Here is a 25568-nt window from a genome sequence, read left to right as displayed (position 1 = left end):
CTGCCAACCCTTGTTCCTGCCTTCCCAGGATTCCTTGCCCCTAGTCCTCACATGTGGATCTGCCATTTTAGATGCCCTGGAGCCTGTACCGCACTAAATGGAGTTTAATGAAGCAATCTATTTTTTCCTGAAATTCGTAACGAATTCAGATTTGTAAAATTTGATTTGCTCATCCCTAGTCATATCTAATGTCTAACTATTTTCCTGTCCATCGTGTACAGGGTGCTCTACTGGCCAGAGTTCTCCTTGAAGCCTATGTAAACATGTACAGAGACAGAGCTACTATGTGTATAGGTAATATTGTTGTGTTTTGTCAGATAATGTGTATTTGCTATTTGTATAATGTTCTGGGGAGAAGTAGTTATAGCCGAAGGGCCCCAGCAACAAAAGTCATTCAGGTAGAAAGCCTCCGGCAACCCTATCCACGTTTATCCTCATTCTCCAGCATGCAGTTGTAAGTCCTAAAAATCTCAGATGTTTATATCATTATCCCAGTTATTCATACCCTCATCAATTGAGCATGTATGGACGTTAAGAGAAATGCCACATGGATTCTTCCCCAGTTGTTTATTCCCCAGCCCTCAGAAGGACATTGCCTTGAAATGCCCCAGGAACTGTTCATTGCTATCACCAGGCTCCAGTTGCCACTTCATGTCATCCGTCCTCCAGGACTTGGCGCCGAGGGCGGCTGTTGTTACGAGGGGGAGTTTGAGGTAGCCCAGTAGAGGAGTTGCATCCCTGTACCCTTACTTATATGGTTTTATGTACATATATTGTTATATGCCTCTAAAAAATGTTGCTATGCATTGTAACCAAGGAGGATTCCAGTGACATGTGACCTACAGGGACCCCTCAAGAGTCTCCCTCATATAAACCCTGGGTGGAGCTAGTTCAGTCTCTTTGAGTCTTTGCTGAGCTACAGTGAGGTCAAGTCGGGAGAAAGTGTCTGGTGTCCTAAGAAGGCTCAAAGTCTACTGCCCCATAGGTGAAAGTCAAAACCTGGGTAGCTACAAACGCGGTGAAGTCTTGTCACAGTCAATCTCAGTCATCAGTCCAAGTCAAGTCTGTCTCAAGTCAGCGTGGCCCTGCATCAATTTGTCCAAGTCCACTATAAGTTCCAGCAAGCCCTGTGGTCTCTGAAGTCACTGGTCACCTCCTTGGGCCTAGCCAAGCTGTATAGACTGTTACGTCTGTCTGACTCAGTAAAGCTGCTGTTGTTCCGTAACTTGGCGTCAGAGCCATTATTTGCCCTCGTGCCTAGCCCAGGATCCAGTGGTATACCTTCGGGTGGTGTGGAGGATAAACCACGCCCTGGCATCATGAACACAAGGGGTCAATGCCATCTGCCCCTAGGGTAATTACATCTGCCCTCATCACACCCTTAACACAAGAGTGTCAGATTTTATTGAAGGGTAATTAACAGCAAGTGTTCAAAACTTCTCTAGTACCCAAAGAAGAAATGTAAAATAACAGAATGGTCATGGAAAACTATAGGTAATCCATGGAATGCACATAAAGACATGGTATGAGAAAAGAATGAAGAGTGTAAAAGAGGCTACAGTGAGTTGAAGGATAATTTTCAAACTATACAAATAAATGTAGAAAAACAGAATTGCGTAATTTGTGATCAACATTAAAGGGGTACTCCGGTGGAAAACATTTTTTTTTTTAATCAACAGATTTGTAAATTACTTCTACGGACCAGGGGTTTTTCTGTCTTTGCACTTTAATTTTTTCCTCCTTACCTGTAAAAGATCATAACTCTTTAAATTTTGTACAAAAAAATCCATATGATGGCTTATTGTTTGCGCCACCAATTCTACTTTGTAATGACATCAGTCATTTTACCCAAAAATCTACAGCGAAACGGAAAAAAAAATAATTGTGACACAAAATTGAAAAAAAAACGCAATTTTGTAAATTCTGGGGGCTTATGTTTCTACGCCGTACATTTTTCGGTAAAAAGGAGACCTGTGAAAAATGGTCAATTGGTCAACTCTTCCTCTACACAGGTTTTAATAAATCTCCCCCTATGACTCTCATCAGAATTCAACTTTCTTCAGATAGTGTTTTACTCTCTAGACTTTGAAATTCTTAAATAACTCCCACCCTTGGGAAATGGATATCCAGAGTGTATAAATGATACCCTACTTATATAGGTTGGATTTTGTCGTACTTCTGAAAAAAATCATAACTACATGCAGGAAAATGTATACGTTTAAGATTGTCATCTTCTGACCCCTGTAACTTTTTTATTTTTCCACGTATGGGGCGGTATGAGGGCTCATCGCTTTTTATTCATTTTTTCATTATATAAAAAGTGACCAAAAATACACTATTTTGGACTTTGGAATTTTTTTGCCATTGACCGTGCGGATTAATTATATATATTAATTATATATTTTTATAATTCTGACATTTCCGCACGTGGCGATACCACATATGTTTATTTTTATTTACACAGTTTTTTTTTTATGGGAAAAGGGGGGTGATTCAAACTTTTATTAGGGGAGGGGTTAAATGATCTTTATTCACTTTTTTTTCCCTTTTTTTTTGCAATATTATAGCTCCCATAGGGACCTATAACATTGCACACACTGATCTTTTACATTGATCAGTGGTTTTTCATAGGAAACCATTAATTTACATTGATCAATGATTCTGCTGCTTGACTGCTCATGCCTGGATCTCAGGCACTGAGCTGTCATTCGGCGATCGGACAGCATGGAGGCAGGTAGGGATCCTCCGGCTGTCTTGTAAGCTGTTCGGGATACCGCAGCAATCCCGAACAGCTCCCTGAGCTAACCGGCATTGTTTTACTTTCACTTTAGACGCGGCATTAAACTTTGAATGCCGCGTCTAAAGGTTTACTAGTGCACGTCACCGCGATCAGTGCTGCGCGCTATTAGCCACGGGTCTCGGCCGTTGTTAGAGGCCGGGCACGACCCACTATGACGCCGTGGCCCCGCGTTATAGAAATGGAAATGACTCAGGACGAATCAGTACATCCTTGGTCCTTAAGAGGTTAAAAATTTTAAAATCTTAATCCTTCCAGTAATTATCAGATGCTGTATGCTCCAGAGGCAGTTTTTTTCTTTTTTAATTTCTTTTCAGTCTGACCATGGCACTCTCTGCTGACACTTCTGTCCATTTCCGGAACTGTCCAGCGCAGGATAGGTTTTCTATGGGGATTTGCTCCTACTCTGGACAGTTCCTAACATGGACAGAGGTGTCAGCAGAGAGTACTGTGGTCAGACAGAAAAGGAAATCAAAAAGAAAAGAACTTCCACTGGAGCTTACAGCTGCTGATAAGTACTGGAAGGATTAAGATTTTTAAATAGAAGTAATTTACAAATCTGTTTAACTTTCTGGCACAAGTTGGTTTAAAAATGCTTTTTTTTTTTTTTCCCACCGGAGTAAAACTTTAACTACTTTACTATATAAATATGTAACAAAAGTATTTCACCTTTGTGAATTCAAACTCCATTTGATGTTTGTTAATCCTTTTCAAAAGTAAACAATAGGATGCCAATGTTGGTGATGGCTTGTTATTTACGATAATATTGGTCATTTCAGAAATTAGGATATTCATGGTAGTACTCATATACTTCAAAACAACAGAATTTAACTCATCAGGACGAAGTCTGTAATACACAAATGCATAATAAATTATGGAAATTACATGTTAAAATTAGATTGTTAGTTATCTGTTCACCACATTTTGGTATAAAGCAATGAATGAAGGAGAAAAAAAGGCTTGAACATTAAATACAATTACACAAGTCAAAAAAGTACCTATTATAATTTTCAGTACCATTCATAGTACCTGGAACATAAATATGAGCCATAAACTGCTGCCAAACTAGTAAAATTGTCAAAAGGCCAGCAGCAATAATCATATACAGATCTTTATTTCATTAACTATAATGTATATTACGCTATATTTGGCCCTGTTTATAATATAGCAGGCTGTATCAAGTATCAAGTGTAATATGAAGAGTGCTACCTAGCAATGCAGAACCTGATCTAAGGCCAAAAATAAAATTCAAGCCATATCCAGAAGTCAGTATAGTTTATAGAGCCAAATCAGGTGTGAAAAATAATATTTAAATCCATGTCTGGTGCCGAGTCTAATGTGCACAGTCAAATACAATGTGAAGTCTACTTTACGAAGCTTTACCAGGTGTCAAAGTCTAATTAAAAGTATTATATCAGGTGCCAGTCTAATGCAAACATCAAAACTGGCACCATTTCTAATATACCTTGCCATATCTGGTGCTATCTAGAAATTCAAGTGTTGTCCAACCACAAAGTATTATTTCTGTCTTTTTATTACACTGACTGCAGTAGTATTTATTATGATCATTTTATGTATTTTTTTTATATATATTACAAAACCAATATAAAGTAGAAGAAGTAAACATGTCTGTGTTTTTAGGCTTTATCTATTAAAGGGTTACTCCACTGGCCAGTGTTCGGAACATTTAGTTCCGAACGCTGTGTGTACACTGTGGGGGTCGGCCACACCCCCTCCTGATGTCACACCACGCCCCCTCAATGCAAATCTATGGGAGGGGGCGTGGCGTCCGCAACTAAATGTTCCAAATGCTGGCCAGTGGAGTACCCCTTTAAGGACAAGGATAGGAAGATGAATACAGCTGTTCATAAAGCTTTTATCTTAATCCTATTGTTGAGATTAAATTATTACAATGGGCATTGGAAGGTTTAGTTTGAAGTAGTTAAATTATATTTATTTCTGCAAAATATAATCCCCCCTTTTACAATGTTTTCTGCAAAGGTTAGAAAACTACTGGGATTGCTAGGTGGTAATGATAACAATCAATTTATTATTGTTCCCTGTGCCTTTCTCCTTCATGTAGTTGCTTTATTTTCTTTCTTTTCGGCTAATGTTGCCCTTGCCACCTCAAGCAATCCTCTAAAGCACGGCCATTCAGTTTTACTTTGTGTCTTTTATTATATCACGCTTTGCGAGTAACAAGGTGTTATGAAAACAACATGTTTTTTACGATTTCCTGCATTTAAACCCAAACATTTAAGCAACATGACTCTTTTCTATGGTTATTATCATCTCATAACACCTGCTGTTGAACTCATGACTTCCAAAGTGTAAATGTGCAAATACAAGAAATAGTGCCGTGCTCACAAAATAATACTTTCCAAAGGCCTAAGAAAGCTAGTAGGGAATCTGTTCTCCATCATTTAGCACTGTACATGATGATAAACAGCAGCAGACCACAATCAGGTTGCTAACATTTCCTGTGCCCACATTTACAACTCTCAAATACAGGATAAAAACACTCACCTGGGCATGTTTTATTATTCCATATAAATTATGTGTCGGAAAATGTCACATTAAAATGCAGTGGAGATATTTTTTTTATCTCCTTAAGTCTCCAGATAATGAGTTATTCAGCGAAAGAAGGACATACAATTTAGCCGAGTCTCTAACAACCTGTAAATATTTTGATGGCTCAAGGCTAGTTTGTTGAGGTTCTCCAAGACTACTAAAAGTGGGAATTTATTGGTAGCCCATGCAGAGCATTGTAAATAAATAAAAGTGACTGAACCGGTAATTTACTGCTCCACTGTTTTGTTGTATATAGACAGGTTAACCTGACCCATTTCTTCAGGGACACATTTGTCTAGTCCCATTTTTCCTACTTATATTTTGACTGAAGTAACTGAGACTTTCACCGACCGAACAGGCTTACTTTATATGAACAAAAGAAACGTACCTAAAATGAAGCTAAGGGGCTCTTTTCACTTTTAGATGTTTTTGGTCAATTCCTACAGTATACATGTTTTATGATAAAATAACTTATGATACCAAAAGTTTAAACCCCTTGAAGGGGTACTCCACTGGAAAACATTTTTTTTTTTATTCAACTGGTGCCAGAAAGTTAAACAGATTTGTAAATTACTTCTATTACTTCCACAGGAAGTTCTTTTCTTTTTGAATTTCCTTTCTTCTTGACCACAGTGCTCTCTGCTGGCACTTCTGTCCATTTTAGGAACTGTCCAGAGCAGGATAGCTTTTCTATTAGGATTTGCTCCTACTGAGTTCCTAAAATGGGTAGAGGTGTCAGCAGAGAGCACTGTGGTCAGGCAGAAAGGAAATTCAAAATGAAAAGAACTTCTTGTGGATCATAACAGCAGCTGATAAATACTGGAAGGATTAAGATTTTTACAGTAAAGTAATTTACAAATCTGTTTTACTTTCTGGCACAAGTTGATTTAAAAAAAATGTTTTCCAGTGGAGTACCCCTTTGAGAACATGGCCTTTTTGGGCATTACGTATGCAGCCAGTTTTCATTTTGATACTTTCAATGTTTTCCTTCTCACCATTTAAGAGCCATAACTTTCATTATTCCATCCACAGAGTGATATGAGGGCTTGTTTTTACAGGACCAATTTTATTTGTAATGACTAATTTCATTTTACCATAAAATGTACCAGGAAAAAAAAAAATTGTGTTACATTTTTAAGCCACTTAACAGTAAAATTGACAAACTATCTTCATTCTTTGAGCCAATACAGTTAAAACGATAACAATATTTTCTATTATTGTACTACTGTAAAAAAAAAAAAATTCTCTATTCTGACTCCTATAACTTTTTTTTTTTTATCTTTCCATACAGGGGGCTGTAAGAGATTTTTTGTGACATGATCTGTAGTTTTATCGGCACCATTTATATTTTTATGGAATTTTTTAATAGCTTTTTGTTAACTTTTTCAGATATATGATGTGATCAAAAATCAACAATTCTGGTTTTTGGTATTTTTTGGGGGATTGGTCTAATGAGCCCCCAACCCCCTCCAAACCTCCATTTTTTCTGTAGATGCCACAATCGGCATTGCTCATGGCATCTAAAGGGTTAATGGCAGACTTCATCATGATTGGTTTACAACCATTTTGCTTAACAGCTTATGGCTCACTTCACAACCATACCATAAACGATGTTGTGTGTGAGGTAGCTGCCCACTGCGCCGTACTTTTGCTCTTAAGGGGGTAATGGACCCTCTAATTCCCAAAAACTTTTCTTTGTAGTTTGTAAAAAAAATTGATAAATATGTGATCATTATGACAATAAAATGTTTTTAGCACTGGACATTATAAACTGATAAAATGACAACCCGCAAACAGATCACACATTTTAGAGTGAACATTCCCTGAAATATGACATGCTAACCTTAAAACTACATAAGATTATTACCTGTTTTTATGTGAAATAGAACCCAATGGTTTCCACGATTCATTGAGCCATTTATCTTTCATGGCTTCCTTAATAGTAGGACGTTTTTGGGGATCTGGCTGGAGAAGGGTATGTACTAAATGAACAGCACCTAGACAGAAAATAAAACCTTATTTATTTATGCCAACAAATACAGACAAATAGGTTATGCCAACAAATACTGACACATACCATTGAGATTAATATATTCATGATAAGGAAAGATCGTGCTCCCTTGCTTACTCTCATGCAGCCTATTGTAAAGCTATGTTTACACACCATTTATTTTCAGGAATTTATTTGTTCACAGTATTTTTCAGCAATTTTTGGTCCTTTGTTCAGCCATTAATGGCTCTTAATGAGGCTAAAAAAAATGATGTGTGAACATAGCCTGAGGGCCAAGGCTGCACATCACAAGTTGGCCCGGTTTAAAGGGCTTTGATACTAACTAAAATTGCTCTTTAAACAATGATTCATCAAATAAATACACACTTGCATACTTTTTTTAAATGAAAAAGTCCAGGTGTGTATTTTTGTCACGTAAAAACTAAGCACATATACAGCATACAAAAAATGTACTATACAAAAGCATAACGTAAGGAGAAGAGCAACCCCCCCCCCACACACACACACATACACACCAAGCCTAAAATACTACATTGGGAGAACCCATCAGTGCTCTAGGTTACCATAAACTGCAATGCCCAGACAAATTGAGGTAAATCTGCTCAAAGAATAAACGTTAAGTGCATGCAAAGTGCTGTCAACCAGTGGGATTTAATCCCCATTGATTTCAGGAACCTAAACGCTCCCACTCGGGATGCACATCAGAACCTTGGCCTGTTAAAGGGGATGTATCACCTAGATTTTTTTTCCAGAGTAGAGACATATAATCTGTTTCTATTTTCTGATTATAATATATTTTTTGTACATTATTATGGGAGCTGCCATTTGGCCTGAGCTCTTTTTAACAGCCTTTAGTGATATGCAGTACCCATTGACCATAGACTGGAATAGACAGGACCTGTCCCATTCAGATAAATTAAGGCCTTTTCAGAGATCATTATACAGGAAGGGGGATGTAACGCTCTGCTGTGAATGGTGGTGGATCCAGAGTTATCTTACATCTAACTGTGCTCTTGAGAAGAAAGGCATTACTGGGAAATGATATGTACAGAACAGAAAGTCTCAACTTAGTTTTAGCCCAAGTGGCCATTATATATATATATATATATATATATATATATATATATATAATATTATTTTTAAAAAATATATATAATAAAAAAATTAAAAAACACCAAAAATTCTTAAAAAGTTGGTTAACATAAAAACAAAGAAACCTTTTCTATTCACACATTCCCTTTAAAATGCTCAGCTTCTATCTTTAATCTAGAGGCTGGTCATTTGAAATAGTGCTATCTATAGATAGTTGTGTCTGGTTTAGCTGATAACTCAAAAAATAGATCAAGACCCTTTATAGTTATGTTATATATATATATATATAACTTCTGTGACATACAGAATAATCCATTCCATTCATCTCAGGTGGTTTTAGTGGCAAGAATATTGAATTCTACATTATTGAAGTATCTGATCTTCCATGTCTGATCTTCTTGGTTGAACTTGATGGACATACGGCTTTTTTCAACCATATTAACTATATAACTATGTTTGAATATACTCTGATCATTGATTTTACAGGGTATATAATAGAAAGAAAGTTTTCTCTCTTTTAGAGGTGATTTATTAGGCATACTTTTTGTATACAAATGCATTCGCCATTTGATTGCAATATTTTTGTTGTGTCAGAAAAAGCCACTGCCATAGCTGTGTATTTTTTATTTCAACATTGTTTGTACAGTCCACATAATCCAATCAGTGGCTTTGCCATGGGGCGCCAGAGTGGGCCCCCCTACAACATGCTGTGCCCCCCCCCCTACTGGTTTGGCTAGGGATCCGGATCACTTGCCGTGTCCCCAGCCATGTTATTGGTTAGTGCAGAGAGCAAGAACGGGACTCCACTTGCCAGTAATGCAAAACCAACACCAAGAGGAAAGGCAGCAGCGCAAAACAATTGTTGCTCGTATCTTGTGAACGTACCTGCGATTGTCCAGCTGTATGTGATTTTACTGTCCCGGATTAAAGAAGGTGTTGGTTTTGAATTACTGTCGAGTATATTCCCGCTCTTACTCTCTGGACTTTCTGATTTATGTTCATTGGATTTAAGGGACTTTTTGCACCACTATTCACTCCTCCGGGAGGTGACCGTATCTACACAGCTGATAAATTATCCTCAAGCGGTGTCCAGCTTACAGGGGTGAGCAGTGCCGATATTCTTCTATATACTATTGTCATGTTATTGGTTATACTGGTCTATAGTGGTGTTAGTGGTGTATAGGGTTTTATTCAGTATTAGTGTGGTAGTATTATACAGTCAATATATGATGGTAAAGGTAGTGGTCATGGTGTGGTGCAATTATTTGTCCCTTTTAGGGGTGATATTGGTCTCTGTATAGTAGTTTTTATATGATAACAGTATAATGGTATTAGTCACTGCGGTAGTAATATGTCATCCTGGCATCTAGTTACACTGGGTATCTCTGGGTGCTTCCAACCCACGCTATGTCAGTGATTTCTTTATAGAAGTGTTTTCCAACCGCAGTTCGTTTGTCTGTCCAGGCCTGCTGGGAGTTGTAGTTACGCAACAGCTGGGAGCACCCTGGTTGGGAAACACTGTCTTATAGGCTAAGACAGCAGCTTAAATTAGAATTTTCATCACATTATTTTATTCCCTATCCACAGTAGGAATAACAAACAGATTGGTGACGGTTTGACTGCTGGGACCCCCACCGATCCTCAGAATGGGGACATAATTGTCCCCAGATTGAATGGTGCAGACTGCCTCTGTGTGTCCATGCTCCATCCATTTAGGGTCTGCCAAACATTTATGAGCACTGAACTTGGAAATGTTCAGTAGCCCCATAGGTAATAATAAGAGCAGTGGATACGCAGGTGAGGGTCCGCACCATTCATTCCGGGGACAACTGTGTCTGCATTCTCAGGATCAGAACTTGATGATTTGGAAAAACCCTTCAAGGGCATGTTCACATAGACAATAGACATAGGGGGAGATTTATCAAAACCTGTGTAGAGGAAGAGTAGTGCAGTTTCCCATAGCAACCAATCAGATTCCTTCTTTCATTTTTTAAAAGGCCTCTTCAAAATTAAGGAAGCAATCTGATTGGTCGTTATGGGAAACCACACCACTCTTTATCTACATAGATATTGAAAAATCTCCCCAATAATCTGCATGGTTTTTGGTGCAGAAGATGCGCCAGACACGTCACTTCTTTTCTACATGGATACATCCTGGAGCTGCCACTGAAGTCAATGGGAGGTTCAGGTTCAAACTTCCCCCATGCTTCCCCCAGCTTAGAGAGATAATAGTGGCTGCAGTGTATAAATGTAGTGTTTTTATAATTCTCCCCCCCCCCCCCTAGTGTGTACAAACCAACACCCCCCCCCCCCCCACCTGCCAAAATTTGAAAGCTGGAGACACCACTGAATCCAATAGCAGCATATTTCTTGCATTATTGTTTGAACAGAATGTTAACATAATATTGATGCATATTTTATGTGCCATCAGCTAACATCTTTATCGCTAATAAATGTATTTGCAAAATAGTAGAACATTTATGAATGCCCATATACATGCCTCCTCTACACTCATACAGAGGTATGGCTTGCCTTGGGGGAAGGTACACCACAATATTTTTACATACAATATTCTGCAATATACCTCAACAAAGGCTTTTGTTTCAGAATGTGACTGAATTAAAACCTTAATACAGTCCTAGATTTATTCATATAAAAAAATGCATGTGTTGTAGACCTTACAATTAAACCATTCAATGAGGTGTCATTCTAGTCAGCAAAATCTATCTCAAATATAATAAAAATTGAAAAGTGCAACAGTGCTTACAATAAAACAAGTGAAGTGAGGTTCATATTTACTTATAAATAAAAAGGTTATATAGTACTTACAAAGAACAGCTTAGTCGTTTTTTTCTCATACCTGTATACAATGTTTTACTATACCTTTAGAAATGTCAGGTTCTATTGGAGTAATGTCTCCATTTTTCATTTTTTGAAGAAGTTGTTTTATATTGAATGGTTCCACAGCAAAAGGAAGGGTCGCAGTTAACATTGCAAACATGCAAACACCTCTGGAACAGAGCAAAACAAATAATGAATGTACCTAAAATTATGCAAGTAAAGGTATTTGCATAAATAAAGCTAAAAGTCAGTTCAGATGTACTGAGAAGTTCATCACTGTCAAAAGATGTAGAGGAAAAACAGTGGGCAGAGCTGGTGAAAGTTGGTGTGGCCTCCTGTAATGCTGGATTTCTCACAATTTATGCTACAGGGGTAGTGTAAATTGGAGCTAAAATCTATGAGCTAACGTGGATTTCCAGAGGTCAGCACATGCCGCACTTAAAGGGGTACTCCGCCCCTAGACATCTTATCCCCTATCCGCAGGGGTTCCGCTGCTGGGGACCCCCGGGACCTCGGCTGCAGCACCCACCTCAACAGCCGTCACGCCCCCTCCCATAGACTTGCATTGAGGGGCGGGGCGTGATGTCAAATGGGGGCGGAGTCGTGACATCACGCTCTTCCGCTCGCGTGGTCGGGATCCGTCACGCCCCCTCCCATAGGCTTGCATTGAGGGGCGGGGCGTGACGTCCCGCTCTTCCGCTCCCATGGTCGTGATCCGAAGCCTCCAGCATTGCCGGAAGCCGTTGAGGTGGGTGCTGCAGCCGAGATCCCGGGGGTCCCCAAAAGCGGGACCCCCGCGATCTGACATCTTATCCCCTATCCTTTAAATAGGGGTTAAGATGTCTAGGGGCGGAGTACCCCTTTAACTGCCTGATTTATTGAGATGTGCACCTATTTATCAATCAGAGTGGCGAAAGGCAGCACACTTTGTGATATGCCGGTCTTCATAAATTCCTGTTAAGAGTATTTGATTGCAGATTTGATGCACAGGATTTGTAACTGCTGATTAGAAGCTGAGCTCAGTCATTTAGTTTACATTGAAATCTGCAGCAGAAAATCCTGTCCATCAAATCTCCACACGTGTGAACGTACCCTAAAGGGGTACTTCCCCCTTAGATATCTTATCCGCTATCCAAAGGACGAAGCACAAATCACAATTACAGCATGGTAACTCTATTGCTGTGCTATGAGATTTTAGAGATCTGTGTGTATAGATAAGATTTTTTTTTTTTTAATTAGCACACAATGTTGGACCTTAAAAACAATGGACATAATTTTTAAAGGAAAACTGTCACATCTTCACTCCCACACTAACCACAGGTACTGACGGATAGTGCCGATCCGTCTGGCCAGATCCGTCTGGCCGTTCCCCCGCAATCTTAGTTTTTCTATATATATATGCAAATGTGGCTGTAACAGGTGGGGTTTTCAGTAGCCTAGTGGCACTGTGATGTCAGCGCCACCTGTTTGCAGTGCAGCTCACTTATGAATATTCATCCCACCCTCCCTCCGGCTCTCCCTCTCCCCACCACTCCTAACTGGTCTTCACTGCGCATGGGCGGCTTCCTGACATGCGCAGTGAAGACCAGTTAGGAGCGGCGGGGAGAGCCGGAGGGGATGAATATTCATAAGCGGGCGGCACTGTGAACTGGTGGTGCTGATGTCACAGTGCCAATTACAGCCACATTTGCATATATAGAAAAACTAAGATTGCGGGCGAACGGCCAGACGGATCTGGGCAAGGTACAGATCATATGAATCAGCGTCCCCCGCACTATCCATCAGTACCTGCGGTTAGTGTGGGAGTGAACATGTGACAATTTTCATATATATATATATATATATATATATACAAGAAATGTCAGCTCACCTGATCCTCCACACAGCAAATAGAAGCCTCCAACTCAGGACGAAAAATGCAGGAGCCAGCGGTATGATAAACTTCCCCTTTTATTGTAATCCAAGTTAAAACTTCGACATGGACATCTCAAATACAAACGATAAAACCTCCTGGACAAGCAACATGGCGCGTTTCAGGTCATATGACCCTTCATCAGATGCATGATGGGATTGGGAGAAGTAGAATGTCTTATACCCAGCAAAGTGAATCAGGTGATAAACACCTGTTAATCACTAATTGCGTAGTAATCCAAGTTTTTAACTTGGATTACAATAAAAGGGGAAGTTTATCATACCGCTGGCTCCTGCATTTTTCGTCATGTGACAGTTTTCCTTTAATGTAATTTTGGTTCACTTGTCACTGAAACATCTGTATGGTGTCTCTAGTCTCTAGGGAACAGCAATAAAAAAAAATCATTATTTTATGTATACTCACATTGACCAGACATCAACTTTTGGACCATACTTTTTATTGGCTAACAGTTCTGGGGCAGCATAGGCAGGACTTCCACACTGTGTATTTAGTAGCTCATGGGAAAGGCCATTATACTGTATTGTGTTGCTTAACCCGAAATCTATATTAAAAAACAAAAAAAAAAAATCCTAATGTTAATCATAATGCATACACACCACGTTTTTGCTATACAGTTCCCGTATGCGGTTTCAAGTTAAAAACCGTATGGAACCGTATATAAAACTGTATACATTGACTTAACATTGTAAACTGTATGTCAAACGCATCATCCAGTTTAGTCCATTTTGCATCTTATACGGTTTTGCCCGTTTTCTTACCCCTACCCAAAACTGTAGTCTACCACGTTTTTGGTCCAGGTGGAAAACCGTAATAAACCGTATACATTTTTTTTTTAACATGGGAGTCAATGGGAACCGTACAGAACCGTATGTGCGTACAGTTCCATCCAGTTTTCACCATACGGTTTTCGACTTTGCACAGTTTTTTTTTATTGGAATTTCAATCAAAAAAGTGAAACTTTATTAAAAATGGAATTAAAAGTTAAAAAGGTATACGTTTTGATGCCATTTCACATCTTTAAATTGGCCCAACATATCTTGTTGGCCATGCGTATTTATATAGCCTCTCAATGGAAACGACCCGCTCTGACATTGCCCCCAGTCCTCCACCGAATTAACACCATTATGCTGAATGAGAAACTTGCCGCAATTAGAGAGAACACTGTGGAGAGGTTTGAAGTGATGTGGGACCCGTGGATATCATCCTCTTATTGCCGGCCTATGACGCATTGTTTCACATTATACTAACCAGGAGGAGTGTCGCCAACTATACTTTATTCTTTTGCATTGTGTAATGAACATGTACACAGACAGATATGATGTACTTTATTTACATGTACGTTATCGTTCCCTACTGCATATTTTCACTTGATTTCGAGATTGTCCTATTCTTGATTACTGACATGTTGATTTATACTGTTGCCCGAGAGGGCGTTTCTTGTGTTAATTTTTTGAAGAAATCGAACTCTGTACTCAGCTATCTGCATTTTCTAAATAAAGCGTCTTTGTTTGACTGTTAAAAAGGTATACGTTTTTTTCTTAAAAAACTGATGCAACTGGACATCATTTTTCAAACCGTATACGTTTTTTAACCGTATACAGGTTGAAATTTGTACACACGTTTTGATACAGTATAGTCAGGTTTTGAGGAATCCGTTTTTCATCAAAAACCTGATACGGGAACTGTATGCAAAAACATGGTGTGCATGCACCCTAACACAGAAATGTTTCTGACAGCTCTGATAGAACTTTTTGAACATATATTTTTTTATTGACTGAGATAAAAATAATGCACCATATAAAACATACCAAATATAGCCATAACACTAAAACCACCTGCCTTATACTGTGTAACTCCCATAAGTGTTGTCAAATCAGCTCTGAACTATTGATGTACTCCACAAGGTCTCTTAAGGTATCTTCCATAAAGACATTAGCATTGGATCTTTAAGGTCATAAATGGTGCTTTATTAATAGTACTATCACAGTATCAACACATTTATGCCAAAATGTTCTGAAGTTGCTGAAAAAATTACAAAATTGTACAGTGATTTTGGTAATTTTCAGTAAAAACCTGGCAAAAATGCATGCGATTCCATGACCATGTGTGAACACAGCCTAAGTCTTGTAAGCTGAAAGGGTGGACTTGATTCAGACGTATTTTTCCGGCAAAGTCCTCAGAAGCTAAATTGGACTAAGATCTTGGGAAATTCCCATAATTCTAAATGTATATTAGCTCACCCTGATGGTGGACCCCAGTGGAAGCTGCCTCTGAATTCTTGCAGGTTGTGTAACTGCACACTTGTCCTTTCCGCTCCTCATGGCTCAGTATCTAGTTTGCTAAGTACATCCACATGAACAGAACGTTCTTTATGTAAGTAATCAAGCACATATCAGAAAAGCAACAATGGAGGATACCCAGGGGTATTGAGGCAATAAAAAAGGTTGTAGGAAATAACAACAGTAAGGCAAAGAGAAGGATTACAAATGGTCTATTCCAATAGGGAAAAAAAAGTTGGACAACTTCTGAAAATTTTTCTAAAATAGTAGTTCTGTGGAATTAGTCCACATGGGCTATCTTTTGCCCTCCCTGAGAATAAATAAGCTTTTGAAAACCAATCATTGTCACCATTTCTAACATATATATATATATATATATATATATATATATATATATAACAGTATTGCAAGTGTTCAATAGCATTGCTACATCAAGAACAATACATTTTACCTACCTACAATTTTAATGTTGCCGTTTTCATCCAGCAGAAAATTTTCAATTTTAAGATCCCTATGTGCGACAAAGGAAATTAATAACTGCATGAGGATCAATGGAATAAGGATCTGTTGTAAAATGTAATATAATCAGAACATATGCTAATCCTATTACAACATCCTGTGATGAGTATTACTCAGCAGATACTGATAATTGTGATGTGAACCACAGATTGCAGATGCGCCCTTAACCCCTTAAGGACCAAGCCCATTTTTACCTTAAGGCCCAAGCCAATTTTATTTTTGCATTTTTTTCTCCTCGCTTTCTAAAATCCATAACTCTTTTATATTTCCATCTGCAGACCCATATAAGGGCTTATTTTTTGCATGATCAATGTTACTTTGTAATGACACATCTCATTTTACCATAAAATGGACGGCGAACCCAAAAAAAATTTATTTTAGGGAGAAAATTTGGCACATTTTGGAAGGTTTTGTTTTCACACTGTATATTTTGCAGTAAAAATTACATGTTTTCTTTATTCTGTGGGTCAATTTGATTAAAATGATACCCATGTTTACATACTACATACTTTTCTATTATTGTACTGCTTTTTGGGGGTAAAATGGGAAAAAGGGACGATTTTCATCTTTAGTGGGGGATGGGATAGAACTTTTTATTTTTAAAGGGTAGCTCCCACCATCACTTTTTTTCTTTTCTGTCCCTGCCTATTACCCATCTATCCCTAACCCCCTCCCTGCCTTTAATTTTTTTTTTTTACATATTAAAAATGCTTTTTTGTCTGCCTGGTAGTGTGCTCACTACCAGGCAGACTTCCCCAGCAGGCACCACGTCACTGATACCTGCTGGGGACGGCACTTCCGCCCGTAGTTCAGCTATACAGGGTGCCTCCAGCTTTTTCCCCACTGCAACTCCCAGCTTGCCCTGACATCTATTGGCTGTCAGGGCATGCTGGGAGTTGTAGTGGGGAAACAACTGGAGGCACCCTGTATAGGTGAACACCGGAGCACATCACCCGCCGCGCAGCCCGCCGTGCAGCCCGCAAACCCCCCGCCCCCGGCCCGTCGCGCCACTCAACTCACTCCCCCTCCCTCTTAGTTCACCCAGAGTACCCCCTCCACAGCGCGCAGCCCGCAACCCCCCCCCCCCCCCCCCCCCGGCGCTCCGCTCAACCCACTCCCCCTCAGTTCACCTATACAGTGTCCCTCCAGGCTTCCCCACTAAAACTCCCAGGGCATGCTGGGAGGTGTAGTGGGGGAACTGGAGGCATACTGTATAGGTGAACAGTATACATAATACAGTGAACATAATACTTTACCTTGTCCCCGAGCCTGCGCGCGTCTTCTTCCTTCAAAGCGCTCGCTCCCGCCTGTCTGATTGACAGGCGGGAGCGAGCACAGGAATGATTGAATTTCGACTCGTTGCCAGGCTTCAACGAGTCGAAATTCAGTGGTGACGTCACTGCTGAATGCATTCGGCCACTAGGAGGGCGACCCCTAGTGGCCGAATTTAAAAGTGATTTTAAACTGTTTTAAAATCACTTTTTTTTATTAAAGTATATTAGAGATATGTTGTAGTACTGAAGTACTACAACATATCAATTTTTTGTTTTCATGACAGTGCCCATTTAAGTTTTTTTACTTTTGTTTTACACTTTTTATGCCCCTGTAGGGGACTATTTATAGTTATCACTTGATTGTTAATACTGTTCAGTGCTATGCATAGGGCATAGCACTGATCAGTGTTATTGGCTATCTTCTGCTCTGGTCGGCTCGATCTCAGACCAGAGCAGAAGACCCCAGGTGAGGGGACCTCCGGCCGCCATTTTAGATGATCAGATCCCCATGACAGCACCACGGGCGATCCGATCATCTACTTAAACTAATGCATTGCCACAGATGCCATGATCTGTATTGAGTGGTTAATGGCACGATCGCTGATGTCCATCATTACCGGCAGGTCCCCACCTGCTAATAGCAGCTGGGACATGCAGTGCATGATGCGAGCACCGTAAAGTACCTTCGCACCAGGACATACATGTACGTCCGTGGGCGTTAAGGGGTTAAAGGGGTTGTCCAGAAAAAAATACTTATCCACAAGATAGGAGATTAGTGCCTTAATCCCTGATGTCTGGGACCCCCACGATAACCAAACGGGACCCTGGCTCTAAGAAAGAGTGCATGCTGGAGACGACATGCGCTTCATTCATTCCTATGGAATGCCCCAATATCCTACAACTAACTTTAACAGCATACTAGACCCACAGGCGAAAGTCTTTTTTATCTTACTGTTGTCTCTGACCTTTCCAGCATTCTATGCTGCCAGAAACAATATGTCACAAGTCACATGGTCCCCAGAAGGGCATGTCTATCCTGCAGTGGGTGGGTGGATAGCTTTACTTCAGTAAATCCCTTCCACCCTGCTATCTGCCCACTCCCTGCAGCATAGTCATATCTCCGGGATACCATGTCACTTATGCCATACTGTCACTGGCTGCATGAAATGTTAGGAAAGGTCAGAGATAACAGTAACTTAAAAAGACTACAGCACAACACACAGTGGCACACAGAGGTAATAGAAGCATATTACACTGTATTATAACTTGTCATCATGGGCTCAAAGACTGAAGAAAAAAACCTGGAATACCCATTCAACTTTCTCTTAAAGTTATAGTATTAAAGATCAGGTACCGTAACAATAAATAATATTATACCTATGAACTATTCCATGGCAGTGTAGGTGTTCAACTGCAGACATGATTTGTCTTGTATATTTCCTTACATCATTTTCATCCAGTTTTTTTTTCTCACAAATTTTATCCATGAGATCTCCACCTGGACATAGTTCCATGACCATGTAGTATGAGTTTTCTGTCTCCAGAGTTTCATAAAGTTGCACGATATTTGGATGTTTTATCATCTGATGAATGCGAGGCTCCCTCTTCATGTTCTTTAAAACATATGAATCTTGCTTGGCTTTCTTTTTATCAATGACTTTCATGGCAACCTTTAGTAGAGAGCAGATACGTCATACAGAGCAGGCAAATATTAGTCATTGCGTATTCTAGACTTGAAAGAACCCAGAATGCAGTAATGATCTGAAATCTTTATGGGGCTTGTAAATATTGTTTTAGATTTGGGAATCTTGAGAATCAACTAGGACTTTTTCTGTTTTCATTTCCCTTGTTTCTATAAACTGTTCACATGGAAATGAGATTTGTCTTTTCTGGAAATACACCTTTTGGGCCAATTTGAAAACCATATTTTTCTTTGTGTAAAGCATTATCCCACAATTGGGAACTTAGTTCACAGATTACCTTATCATTCTGAAAAATATGAAAAAGGTCACTTAAGAATTAGGAAATAGGAAAGGGAAAGGTCGGTGAAGACGTCAAGAACACATGGGGTTAACACAATAACCAACAAACAGAAATATAAAGGCAAGATGTAGCATACTGACAATCAGTTCAGGAACCAGAGACAAGAATATAAAATGGCATGATAATATGTACAAGACTGGAAAACCGGATAATATAACATAGCCAAACAGGACCAGAATAAGCAGGTGATTAAGGACTTAACTAATGGTCAGACACCATACAGGTCAGGATTACGAGAACACAATTCACACTGGTTAGATACAAGAAAAACTTCAAAAGCCAAAATCCATTACATGGAGCAATACGGGTCCAGATTCTGAAAAGAAATACTAAATACGGGACCAAAGAGGACTGACTACAAGAACTAAACAGGACTGATAACAGAATACAATCTGAACATGGGTCTAACCAAGGTACACTAAATATATAACACTAAAACCCCCGAACAAAGTACAAACATAGCAAGGCTAAAATCTGAATACAAGGATACAGGACAAGAAGCCATGGCTAAACTCAGGATACATAAGACTTAAAGGGGTACTCCGGTGGAAAATAATTTTTTTTCAAATCAACTGGTGCCAGAAAGTTAAACAGATTTGTAAATTACTTCTATTTAAAGGGGTATTCCAGGGAAAAAAACAACATTTTTTATATCAACTGGCTCCAGAAAGTTAAACAGATTTGTAAATTACTTCTATTAAAAAATCTTAATCCTTTCAATAATTATCAGCTGCTGAAGTTGAGTTGTTGTTTTCTGTCTGACAACAGTAGTCTCTGCTGACATCTCTGCTTATCTCGGGAACTGCACAGAGTAGAAGAGGTTTGCTATGGGGATTTGCTTCTAAACTAGGCAGTTCCGGAGACACGAGTCATCAGAGAGCAATTAGACAGAAAAGAACAACTCAACTTCATCAGTTCATAAGTACTGAAAGGATTAAGATTTTTTTATAGAAGTAATTTACAAATCTGTTTAACTTTCTGGAGCCAGATGATATATAAAAAATAGTTTTTTTTTTCTGGATAATCCCTTTAAAAATCTTAATCCTTCCAGTACCCAACAGCTGTTGTATGCTTCAGAGGAACTGGAGTAGTTTTTTTTTTTTTTTTTTCGGGCCACAGTGCTCTCTGCTGACACCTCTGTCCATATCAGGAATTGTCCGGAGCCGGAGAGGTTTGCTATGAGGATTTTCTCCTACTCTGGACAGTTCCTAACACAGACAGAGGTGTCAGCAGAGAGCAATGTGGTCAGACTGAAAAGAACTATACAATTTCCTCTGGAGCATACAGCAGCTGATAAGTACTGGAAGGGTTAAGATTTTTTAAATAGAAGTAATTTACAAATCTGGTTAACTTTCTGGAGCCAGTTGATATGAAATATTTTTTTTTCCCACTGAAGTACCCCTTTAGGTGCTATGTGAAACATAGTGCAAATCAGCAGCATAAAATATCAGCAGAGCTGGGGTCTAAATAACCCCACCCAGGAGCCTATTGGCTGGAAACATTAACCCTATGCTGACCAAAGCACACAACATGCAAAATCCTGGTCAGTCATGAAAAGCAAGTGTGAATACACACCAACACAGAAAAACACTGAATACAGACATTCACTAAAGAAAACAATTACATAATACAGCACACTCTTGGATGTTAATTTTTCAAATCAAAGAAAATTAATGGGTATCCCCTAAAATAGTCAGACTATTCCCAGGCACAAATATCATAAGTGTTATACAACATATCTCCATATACATCAGGTGCAATATGGGAGTTGTAATATGAATCTTGAAATGCTAACTGTATAACCTCAAAAGGTACCCACTTACTTGTACCCTTCATCAACATAGTGTCCCAACACATTTTCCCCAGATGGGGTTTATTAGGGGAGAATGTAGAGCCAAAATAAAGAGACAGGGGTACTAGGAAAATTGTTATGTTAAATAATCAATATGATATCAATAACAATTCTACATAGTCTAGATAATAGATAGCTCAGTCAGCCATGTAAAATGAAAACCCTGTTGTAAGTAGGACCACTTACTCAGATCCACCAGATGTAAAAATGGCACTCCAGAACCAGAGGGGACAGGGATCTATCATGGACAGTGTTCTTCTACCCAGAAGTAGTAGTTGTGTACACCCCCAACAGATTTAGCTCAATTTGGAAAATATACATCCAATTGTGACGCTGTATTATGTAATTGTTTTCTTCAGTGCACTTCATGTGATTTTTTTTTCACAAATATGTTTATTGTATATCAAATATAGTTAAGTTTTAATAAGGGTTTCCAAGCTGTGCAATACTGTCTGATGTGCATTGGACCAAATTGAATTATTGTCAATTCAGTGGATAGTCTACATTAAGAATGTTTTTTTCAGTTTCTGCAAACTATGTGGGTCTAAACTGTGATATATTAAAATTACAAATATTATATTTATATTATTATTATTAACCAATGTACAATTTTTTTGTTCATTCTTTAAATGAGTTGCCTAAAGAAAGAGCTAGAACTGAGAATAGGCCAGGCATGTGGACAGTCATTACTATCGAAGATGTATGTTCAGTCAGAATACTTAGAAATGAGGTTCATGATATACTGTTGGTTTCCCTGCACCAGGACACTAGTTGCTTCATGTGTCTTTTGATTTACTGAGTACTTCTTGATAGATGGAAGGAACACATTCTTGGACATGCCTGACTGACCCCTTATTGCGTATTTTAGTATTAAAACTCATTGACCCTGATTGATTTCCTACTTAATATGCAGTTAACCATTATGACAGACCTGTGATCGTAGATGCAAAACCTTTCAACACAAGTAAGTTGCCAAGAGACTCAAACTGTGTAGCTTGACTAATTCTTCATGGTAAACGGTGTCATGATTCAAGGACTATTTTGAGTAGTTTTTTGTGTAGATGTGTAGGTAGAGGGATGTATAAGGAATTTATAGGTAATTATGTAAAAAAAAAAACATAATGGCACAGTCTAAGGCGTGTCTGGTGTACCTATGGATCATACAACAGCATGAAAATTTGTTCAATGCTACATAAACAAAAATAGTAGTCAGAATATGGTTTAAGGGTTGCATATCTTTAAGTAATAGACAGGGGTGTTGCTAGGATCTAAAAAGATCAGGGACACAAGCCCCACAGTACATATTTTGCTTACTCCCTGAAATGCTTAGCTGTAATACTTCATCACACAAGGGACAGATCATACCAAGACCTCATATATCTAACACACATTCCAAAATAACCAATATTATCACCATGCAGTCCCCATATACTGTAGTTCCCACATACCGATACTACACTGGTGCTCGGCAGAAAATGATTACATTTAGTTTTTCTCTCTTTTCAGTCTGGCACAGACCACCATGAGGACTTCTTCCAGCCTATACTTACATATACTACTGAGTTTAGTGATACCTTAGCATACCACATGGTAATGGTGCCCACTTAATGTCCCACACTAAATAGCAGTTCCTTACCGCCCCCACAATACTGGTTCCCCCTGTTTGTATCCCTTCCCCCAAGTAATGATGCCTGTGGGTTCTCACACAGTAATGGTGCTTTGAAAATTCCCCCTAAAGTAGTATAATGCCAGCTCCCACTCTAATAATGCCCTTTAATGCCCCACTTAGTATTAATGTCTGTACAGTGCCCGCACTCAGCAATAATGCCTCTTAGTGTTTTCAGTCTGTACTAATTTCCACACTGTGCCCCCTCAATCAGTATGATTAGCTTCACTATGTCCCCCATCAGTATTAATATCCACACTCTACCCCAACTCATGATTACTGCCCCTGATGTGCTCCAATCAGTATTTTTGTCCATATTGTGCCCCCTCCAAGGATGCTGCTCTCTCTCTTCTGATTTGCCCGATTGAAGACTCTGCACGGGCTTCCTGAGTAGACGTGACGACACGCCGGCTGCTGAAGAGCTCTCATTCCGGCAGCTGATAGGCTGGAGGCACCTCAGTCCTGCAGCCTATCAGCATAAATGATGGAGCATAAAGCTGACAGCTTCAAGCTCCGCCATTCAATTCAGCTGCATCTGCATCTAAAGGACATTGATGCAACTTAAAGTGGCGGTCAAACCGAGATCCAGGGCACCAGGCACAAAAACTGAGGCTTGCCCTTGTGTTAGTGACACCCCTAGTAATAGGTAGTACATAGAAACCTTGCATAAAAACTGTCAGGATCATTTGAAAATTCCATATATTTGAACATACAAACAGCTAATATTAGCCATGGGTAATCTTAAAATTAAACATGCTTAGTGTATTTAGGGTATTTACAGTTATTTTATATTAATTCATGACTGTGAATATGTTAGCTGATATTTGAAGAATTATGAGACTTGTAACTCTTCTAATAAAGAGTTAATGTACTCCATAATCATTGGTTCAAAAATGAGAAAGAATTAACACATTAAAGATTGATGTTGGTTAATCAATAAGAGTCTATCTATCTTTCTATCTATCTATCTAGATCTGTCTGTCTGTCTCTCCTATAACAGGTAACAGTATACTGGATATTGGGTCTACCCGTGTGAACCCATGCAACACAACAACCCATTTGACCATTCTTAAATATTGATGCCACTGTTATATGAGCCAATGACCCTTCCAGTAGTGCACCTTCACACCTCTTTGAGCCTTCTATCCTCTATATAAAGGGCATGAACTATCTGTGAAGCACTGCCAGCATGTTTCCTTAACAACTTTTTCTATACTGCACATAGTAACAAGGAGGAGCAAAAAATACCATTTAAACAAAAAATCTTAAGATTATATTAAAGAAAAACTGCCTATTAGGTAGTGTCCACATTTCAATGCACTAGCAATGGTCTGTATGTCCATTGATCAACAATATGCATGATTTATTATATTGTAACAGACAAAACTGTTAGACAGGTACACAATAGTATTTGATAGTATTATAATGGTTTACTGTCATTGTTTGTTCAGACACATACATTCATATACATACATTCAGACACATACATGTGTGTAGATTTATCTATCTATCTATCTATCTATCTATCTATCTATATATATGTAACGCAGCACTACTTACCCAAGTCCACATCAGGTGCAAGCGCTCCAGACTCGATCACAGTCCATGAGATACAAAATAGTAGAAAAGCGCAGCACTTCTCCAGTAGTGTATGAAAAAAAGGTGATTTTATTCGCTCACATAGCAGCAATTGCTGCTATGTGAGCAAAGAAATTCACCTATTTTTCATACTCTACTGGAGGAGTGCTGCACTTTTCTAATATATATATATATATATATATATATATATATATATATATATATATCACATCAGTCACATAATTCACATAAAAATTAAAAATAAAAAAATGAAGAAAAGTGGCATATTATAAATTAAACAATATGCCTTTGTAACACAAATCCAGTCATATTTATTGTACTAAACCTGCACACATTATGCTTTTATAATATTTATATGAAAACCTTCTTTAGATCTGACAAGAAGTGAATCAATATTGGTATTAAATATCCATATATGATACATCCCAATAATACAGTCCATAGTACTGATTCCACAATGAATTGCTTATAATGTATAGACACGCTGTACCTTTTGCCCGGTGGGAATGTGTAAGCCTTCCATCACCTTTGCAAACGAACCTTTATTGATCATTCTTCCAACCAAGTAATTTCCAACACGCTTCGTATGAGGAAAGTTCTTCACAGTCTCTTGAGGCATCTGGGAAAGACAGGAGACAAGTTGCATTTCTTTGCTGCATCTGTCACATTCGGCCAATATTCTACCAAATGTGGTTCCATCATAAACAGCATTTCCAGCAGTAGGCATCTTTGACATCAGATAAAGTACAACTATTTCATTTGGCAGTGGGAAGCTGTACAAGAAGACCACTTTGCTATTTGTAGTAATTCCCCAAAAGCATATCAGTCCTTTAAGAAGGAGCAGAGACATCTCTGCAATGGACCCTGCACACAGTCATGTAGATTTGTTCAAGCACATCCAGGCTGTAGATTATTAGACAAACCTGATACACACAGTCAGTCAATGCCATGAGGCTGCGTGTTACAGTGACACCTTACACCAGTATTAACATGAAGGGACTGCACATTTTCACATAGTACAAGAGGAGGACCAAATGTTAAGTGCATTGGCAGCTAATGTGCGTCAACCAATCTGCTTGAATATTATAGGT

At 38.9% G+C, this 25568-nt stretch overlaps 1 protein-coding gene across 1 annotated transcript in view; it reads right to left on the bottom strand.

Moving 5' to 3' along the window:
* LOC130361024 (hormonally up-regulated neu tumor-associated kinase homolog A-like) overlaps positions 1-25327 on the bottom strand; it is a 48933-nt gene extending 23606 nt beyond the window's left edge. Inside the window, exons 1-7 of the mRNA XM_056563584.1 lie at positions 24968-25327; positions 18695-18987; positions 15980-16035; positions 13648-13786; positions 11355-11482; positions 7236-7365; positions 3467-3644 (exon numbers count right to left, since the gene is read on the bottom strand). Of these exons, the coding sequence (XP_056419559.1) occupies positions 3467-3644; positions 7236-7365; positions 11355-11482; positions 13648-13786; positions 15980-16035; positions 18695-18987; positions 24968-25327 (1284 nt within the window). The remainder of the gene's footprint in view (positions 1-3466; positions 3645-7235; positions 7366-11354; positions 11483-13647; positions 13787-15979; positions 16036-18694; positions 18988-24967) is intronic.
* Between the last annotated feature and the right edge of the window lie 241 nt (positions 25328-25568).

Source organism: Hyla sarda, chromosome 3, assembly GCF_029499605.1.
Source record: "Hyla sarda isolate aHylSar1 chromosome 3, aHylSar1.hap1, whole genome shotgun sequence".
In the NCBI taxonomy this organism is placed as follows: domain Eukaryota; kingdom Metazoa; phylum Chordata; class Amphibia; order Anura; family Hylidae; genus Hyla; species Hyla sarda.
This window is presented reverse-complemented; position numbering and strand designations above follow the sequence as displayed.